Source organism: Magnolia sinica, chromosome 12, assembly GCF_029962835.1.
Source record: "Magnolia sinica isolate HGM2019 chromosome 12, MsV1, whole genome shotgun sequence".
In the NCBI taxonomy this organism is placed as follows: domain Eukaryota; kingdom Viridiplantae; phylum Streptophyta; class Magnoliopsida; order Magnoliales; family Magnoliaceae; genus Magnolia; species Magnolia sinica.
Window position 1 is genome coordinate 47,798,510 of NC_080584.1, and position 7,175 is coordinate 47,805,684.

The 7,175-nt window shown below is 43.1% G+C and overlaps 1 protein-coding gene across 1 annotated transcript; it reads left to right on the top strand.

Moving 5' to 3' along the window:
* The first annotated feature begins 583 nt into the window (after positions 1-583).
* Positions 584-6,970, top strand: LOC131221325 (cytochrome P450 716B1-like). Its single transcript, XM_058216542.1, has 4 exons — positions 584-1,152; positions 4,238-4,673; positions 5,567-5,754; positions 6,668-6,970. Exons 1-4 carry the CDS (start codon positions 652-654, stop codon positions 6,968-6,970), a joined length of 1,428 nt encoding a protein of 475 aa, XP_058072525.1. The 5' UTR covers positions 584-651.
* The last annotated feature ends 205 nt before the right edge of the window (positions 6,971-7,175 follow it).

The following is a 7,175-nucleotide window of genomic DNA, read 5'->3' on the forward strand; positions in this document are numbered from 1 at the left end:
TACATATATCATGGTGGGGCTCAAAGAACGTGGTGACGTCAGCTAGACTCGCTACTGTCGGTTTCAGTAGCTAATCCGCGCTGGAGGGAAGCGGACTCGGGGGTAACCCCAGCACCGCATAGCTAGATGATGTTGGGCGCTGTAGGGACCACCTTCATGTCTGTGTTTTATATCCATGCCATTCATCCGTTTTTCCAGCTCATTTTAGGGCATGAGCCCAAAAATTAAGTATACCAAAAGCTCAAGTGGACCACACCACAAGAAACAGTGGTGATTAAATGCTTTAAAGTGCGTGACCAGCGCCTCTACGAACATATTATCTCACATGCCCACGCCTCGCACTGAGCCCGAGACTGTGATTGAGCCCGAGCGTGCAAGCCCTGATACTCCATGGACCAACCAAATAAACATTATGGTACTCCACTTTCTCGTATAAATTAAGTTTTCTTTACCTCTTTTCCAGCGTGGGACTATTCCCGGTAACACCAAAAACATGAATTTTGCAAAATTACTTTTCTATACATATGTAATATAATTTTTTAATCAATATTTTACAACATCTCTTCCTTCTCTCTCCATCTTCCTTCTGCATATAAATAGAGTAATCTCTCTCTCTCTCTCTCTCTCTCTCTCTCTCTCTCTCAAAACACCATGGATGCTGCAATCTTCTTCACTCTCCTCTTCCTTCTCCCCATCATCCTTCTCTTAATCAGATCAAGAAAACCAAGATCATCGAAAAAGCTCCCACCGGGCCCACTCGGTATCCCCATCATAGGCCAGAGCCTACAACTCCTCCGCACCATGCGATCCAACACAGCCGAGAAATGGCTAGACGATCGCATAAAAAAGTACGGTCCGATCTCAAAACTCACCCTCTTCGGAACACCGACGGTTTTCCTCACCGGAACCGCTGCCAACAAATTCATATTTACCAGCGAAGGCGACACACTCACTAATCAACAGCCACAGTCGATCCGACGAATAATGGGCGATCGGAATTTGATGGAGCTGATCGGCGACGACCACAAGCGCGTGCGAGGTGCGCTCGTATCGTTCTTGAAGCCGGAGGTGCTGAAGAAGTATGTGGGAAAGATGGATGTTGAGGTGAAGCAACACCTTCATATGCATTGGGAAGGGAAGCGTAACGTTACGGTATGTATCATATGCTCACACACAAACCGAACTTTCTTGTTTATTTACTACTTAGGCAGAACATCCAACCTTGCAAAAGGTGGGAGTGGGACAGACCATCGAGATTCTCTCGAGTAGAAACGAGGTTAGTCCATTCATCGGTGGGCCACACCGTCGAGATGCGGGTCATTTTCATGGCAAATGGGCTAATTGATTCGTGGACTAACCCATGGTTTTCAATATATGTATTGTATCAGATAATACAGCCGCGCTGTATACCAATTGGGGAAACGGATCGGCTACTCCCCCAGCCACCGGCCAATGGCTGATAGTTGGTGCTCTGTGGCCCCACCATGGTGTATGTGTTTCATCTATGCCGTCCATATCTTTTTCTAGATCATTTTAGGGTACCAGACCAAAAATGAGATATATCCCAATCTCAAGTGGACCACATTACAGTAAATAGTGTTGAATGAACGTTGACCATTAAAAACTTTTTAGGAGCCTTACGAGTATTTTAATGGTGGATATCCAATCACTAGTGTTTTTCTTTGGTGTGGTCCGCCTAAGATTTATATCCCTCTCATTTTTGGCATCAAGCCATAAAATGATCCGTAAAAATGTATGAACGGCATGGATGAAACACATACATCATGGCGGGGTCCACAGCGCACCGACCATCAGCCAACGGGCTGGTGGCAGGGGAGTAGCCAATCCGTTTCCCCCGTTTGGAAGCGGATTGCCTGTGACCCTGGCACCGAGCTGTGTGGGGCCACAGAGATGTGGGTGGCAAAGCCATTCTGTACATCTGTTTTGAAAGATCACAGTAGGACATGAATCTAAAAATCAGGTAGATCCATAACTCAGGTGGGCGAGACCCAATGAAACAATGGGAACTGAAACGTTCACCGTGGAAATGTTCCTAGAGCTGACCATGATGTTTATATGCCATCCAAACCGTTCATAGGGTTATTACCCCTCAAGATAAAATGTAAGAACAAATATCATCCTGATACAAAACTTCAGTCGCTCCTGGCATTCAATCCCCATCGTTTCATGTGTACGTCCTACATGAGTTTTGAATCTGCCTGATTTTTATATTCCTGTCCTATCGTGGTCCTGCAAGGTAGATATGGAAGGAGTGAATTTGTCACGGACATTTATGTGGGCCCACACAACCCTCGCATAGGTATATCTCTATGACCAGGTCATTGATAATCTGCTTCCATCCAAATCGGCTCGTGCCCGTGTCAGCCCACCCATAAAATGGAGCCGTATTAGATGTTACAGACCCACTATTACTTAAAAGGTCTAAATTTTATTTTTATTTTTCTTATTTTTCCTTTATTTTATTTTTTTCATATTAATAATGAAGGATGCTACTTTATATTAAATCTAAAGTTATTTTGAAATCAAATGCAAATTTTTTGAATGGAATTTGATGAATTGAAGTGGAACAGACCATTAAGAAAAATATTAGGAAAAAAGGGTAAACCATCACTCCCTTTCATGTTTTTTATCTTTGTTTTTGTTTATTAGAATGTATAAGATGTCATTTGCAAAATCTTACTTGATTTGTGTTTAATTAGAACTAATTTAGTTGACTTTCAATTGATCAAGTTGGCATTATTCCTATCAAAGAAAAGTCGAATCCATTATTATATTCATGTCCAAAATATAAAAACAAATAGATTCTTGAATGTCTTCTTGATTTTCCTCTGTTTATGTTTTCTTCAATATTTTTCTTTATTTCTTTACTTAAAACCAAAAAAAGAAAAGACTAATATGACAACCGATAGCGATCTTTTTTCAGAGGGCTGATATGCCTCTGATATCAATATCTAGAACCACGCAAAGGACCCCACTTGATGAACGGACCAGATCACACGCTCACCTGTGTGGGGTAGCCAACATTTTCTTAGCAATTTTCTTCCAAATATTCTTACAACCTCCATTCGGACGAGTCAACTCGTGACTCACTGAGTTGGTCAACGAAACAAAATTGATGAGACTAGAACGAATTTCTAAGGACATTTTTCATGCGGGTTTCCCTACTTACCACAACACTAGCCAACTAGCTGATGTCAAAGCTCTGTGGGCCTCACCATGATATATGTGTTTTATCCATGCCGTTCATCCATTTTTCCATCTTATTTTAGGCCATTAGCCTTAAATTGAGTCAGAAACAAATCACAGGTGTTTTTCTAGCTATACCTCAAAATGAGGTCGAAAAATGGATGGACGGCGTGGATGAAACATATACATCATGGTGGGGCCATAGATCTTTGACGCCAGCTAGCTAGCTAGCGTTGGTTCACTAGCCAAACGGAAACGGATTGGCTACTCCCCCTGCCACTAGCCTGGTGGCTGAAGGTCAATGCTCTGTGGGCCCCATCATGATGTATGTGTTTCATCCATGCCGTTCATCCATTTTTAAAGATCATTTTAGGTGTTGATCCAAAAAATAAGAGGACATAAATCTCATGCTGACCACACCACAGGAAAACAATAGTGATTGGATATCCACTGTTAAAATCCTCCTAAGGCCCACTATACTGTTTATTTGACATCCAATCTGTTGATTATGTCATACAGACCTTGATGAAAGGAAAAAAAAAAACAAAGATCAGCTTGATCCAACACTTTTATGGGCCCCAAAGTGTTTTTAATGATCGACGTTCATTAAACACTGTTTCCTGTAATGTGATGCATTTGAGATTGAGATATACCTCATTTTTGGTCTCATACCCTAAAATGATCTAAAAAACTAGATGGACGGCATGGATGAAACACATTAATCATGGTGGGGCCCACAGAACACCAACCACTAGCCAATGGCCGGTGGCAAGGGAGTAGCCAGTCCGTTTACTAGCCACTGCGTCCTAGCGGCCCAGATAAATAATTTAATCAGGGAAACATAACCTCCCAAGTCACGGTATTGACCTGTCCGAGTCAAATTTCTGTTGACTCACTGAGTCGAGTCTGATTCACCAGTTTGGCAACCTTAGAAAAGAGCATGAACATTAAAAAAATAATAATAATAAATAAAATCATCGCATGTAACACATTTTCTTAATAACATTAAACTTACAAGGTAGTAATGCAGGTGCTACCTCTGATGAAGATACTAACATTCGACATCATCTGTTCCCTCCTATTCGGCCTTGAGCGGGGCCCACAGCGAGAACAGTTCATCAATGGCTTCCAACAGATGATCGAGGGAATGTGGTCGGTCCCTATAAACTTGCCATTCACACGTTTCAACCGCAGCTTGAGAGCGAGCCAAAGGGTAGGAACCATGATCACCGATCTCATACATGAGAAGCGGGCTGCGTTAGAGCTGGGCCATGCTTCTCCACATGCAGATCTCATCACTTGCTTGCTTAGTAGGTGCGGTGACGGAGAGGCCATCACTCACAAGGAGATAGTAGATAATGCCAAGATCGTCATGATTGCGGGCCACGACACTTCATCGGTCCTGATCACTTTCTTGCTTCGACTGCTAGCCAAAGATCAGCTCATCTACGACAATGTTCTGCATGGTAATATCAACTCTATATCAGGCTGAAATTTGGCTGTGCAGTTATTGGGCCTAATTTCAAATAGGGCTGAAAATTAGGCCCAAGACCATCTTATTTTATTAATAGAGCATAAACTGGCCCAGGTCTAACCTGACTAGAGCTGGGCACGGGATGGATGACTCGAGTTGGCAAACTTGACTCGTCCGACTCGATCTGAACCGAGTGGCTGAGTCGATCTAAATTGAGTTGACTTTATCCAATCCGAACTCAAACCAAGTCAAGTTCGAGTCACCCACTAACTTGACTCGACTCGACCAGAAATCCAACTCAATACTGACTCGACTTGATTATCTAGGTTTTGAGTCGTGATTTTAGCCTGTGGATACCTGCTACACCCAACCTGACTTGGTGCCGACTCGACCCGACTTGGTACATATGACCAGGTCAGACTCAGTCCAGATTAGGCCAAGCTAGACCCGGACTCGAATTGGGTCAGGAATGCTGGACTCGTATTGAGTCATGTCGAGTTCAGGTCAGGCCTATTTCAAATCCGGATTGAGTCGGGTCAGTCCTAACTCGGTCTGACTCGACTCGATGCCCAACTCTAGATGAGACCCTCTCTCAAACCCATCTATTTTTGGATAATGCAAGGGAAATGGGCCAAATCATTACAATATATGGGCCTAAAAATATACAGACCATGGGCCACGCCCAGCTATTGTAACACCAATTTTTAACTGGGCCTGAAAGTTGTTCCCAGATTGATCTGTCTAAAAGTTCATGCTCAACCCTGGCCCATGGAGGCTAGCCTATAATTCTGATGGGGCAAGCCCCATCAACCGATTTTTTGAGACCACGTTTTACAATTCTTACTCACGATGATGCAATTAAAGATCGGTCGGTTTGGATCACAGAACAAGAAGAGATAGCGAAGAGCAAAGCACCGGGGGAGCTTCTAACGTGGGACGATCTAGCTAAGATGAAGTACACATGGAGGGTGGCGATGGAGATTTTGCGGCAGATCCCACCAGTGTTCGGTGCCTTCCGGACGGTCGTGAAGGACATCGAATATGGTGGATACCTAATACCCAAAGGGTGGCAAGTATGTGACAAACCATTTTAATTAGCTTGCATTCAGTAATAGATAGGGGTGCACATGGAACCGGTAGAACTAGTGAACTAAGCCCAAACCGGCCAAACTGCACAATTTGGTCCAGTTCTGAAGTGTACCAGTTTCGGTTCTGGTTCTAAAAATTAAAGAGCTGATTAGTCCGGCTCGGTTCTCGGTTTGGGGTTATGTAGGACCAAACTGAACCGTGAATCGAACTTGGAACCAAACCTAGAACCGGACCATCCCAAGCAATAAATATTTTAAAAAAAACCCTAACCTCTTGAATCTCTTCACGCCACCCCCTGCTGCCTCCATTCCATTTTCATCTCTCTTTCTCAATATATTTTAGTTGTCTATTTGACTCATGATTTATGGTTTACAATGAGCCCTTTAATTATTTCCGTGGATGTATTTTTACACACCTTACACAATATCTAGACCATTCATTAAATGGATCACAACACGAATGGACACGGGCTGGATTTTAGAAAAAACATGCAATTGGACTGGATTATAAAAAGGCTAGAACCGTAGAACCGATCCAGAACCTAACTGGTTTTTATGGTCCGATTCTGGTTCGGTTCTAAGGTGCAAACGGTCTGGTTCCGGTTCCGATTTTCGTAGAACCATTAGGAACAGTTTGGTTCTGGGCCAAAACCGGATTGAACCAACTAGTGTGCACCCCTAGTAATAGATATTGGAATGGCCATGGTGTGGGCCACACCACAACTGGCCGTGGCCCATTTATTAATCAGGCCTGGGCCAAATGAATTCAGTCCCATGCCAGATTCACTCCTAAACAGACCTAAGCTTCAACTTATATTTGTTCATTTATGGATTTATACCACGCCTCACATTCTTTTTTCATTTCAAGCGCACTAATGTTTGTTCTTTTCATACTTAGATTTTCTGGTCCATGAACTCCACACATAGGGACGTGCAAATTTTCCCCGAACCGTCGAAGTTCGATCCGTCCCGCTTCGATGGCCAAGCTTTAGTTCCACCTTACTCTTTCGTTGCATTTGGGGGAGGAGTGAGGATATGTCCCGGTTATGAGTTTGCGAGAATAGAGACTCTGATCACCATTCATTATTTGGTGACACAGTTCAAATGGAAGTTGTGTTCCAAAGACGATTCTTTTATCAGGGACCCAATGCCAGTTCCCAGTCAAGGGTTACCAATACAACTTGAGCCCAAGGAAACCTGATTAAGTTATGTAACATTGTATTAGACAATATATTAAGTTGTGATCAATGGTTGAGAAACATTGTTGCTAGTGGGCCTAACGATTGTCATAGTAATAACGGCTGTAATTTGTTCTAATTAGATGGTTTGTATGTGAGATTGCTATATGGGTCGCTGCTGGAGGCTCATTTCCTATGTGCTGGTCTTGGATATTATGTGATATTCAA

What these genes read in the sequence shown, in the direction of transcription:
- LOC131221325 (XM_058216542.1), top strand. Translation starts at nt 652, where the DNA reads ATGGATGCTGCAATCTTCTTCACTCTCCTCTTCCTTCTCCCCATCATC. An exon ending in AAGGGAAGCGTAACGTTACG is followed by an intron (nt 1,153 to 4,237) that starts GTATGTATCATA and finishes GTAGTAATGCAG; the next exon opens with GTGCTACCTCTGATGAAGAT. An exon ending in CTACGACAATGTTCTGCATG is followed by an intron (nt 4,674 to 5,566) that starts GTAATATCAACT and finishes TTTGGATCACAG; the next exon opens with AACAAGAAGAGATAGCGAAG.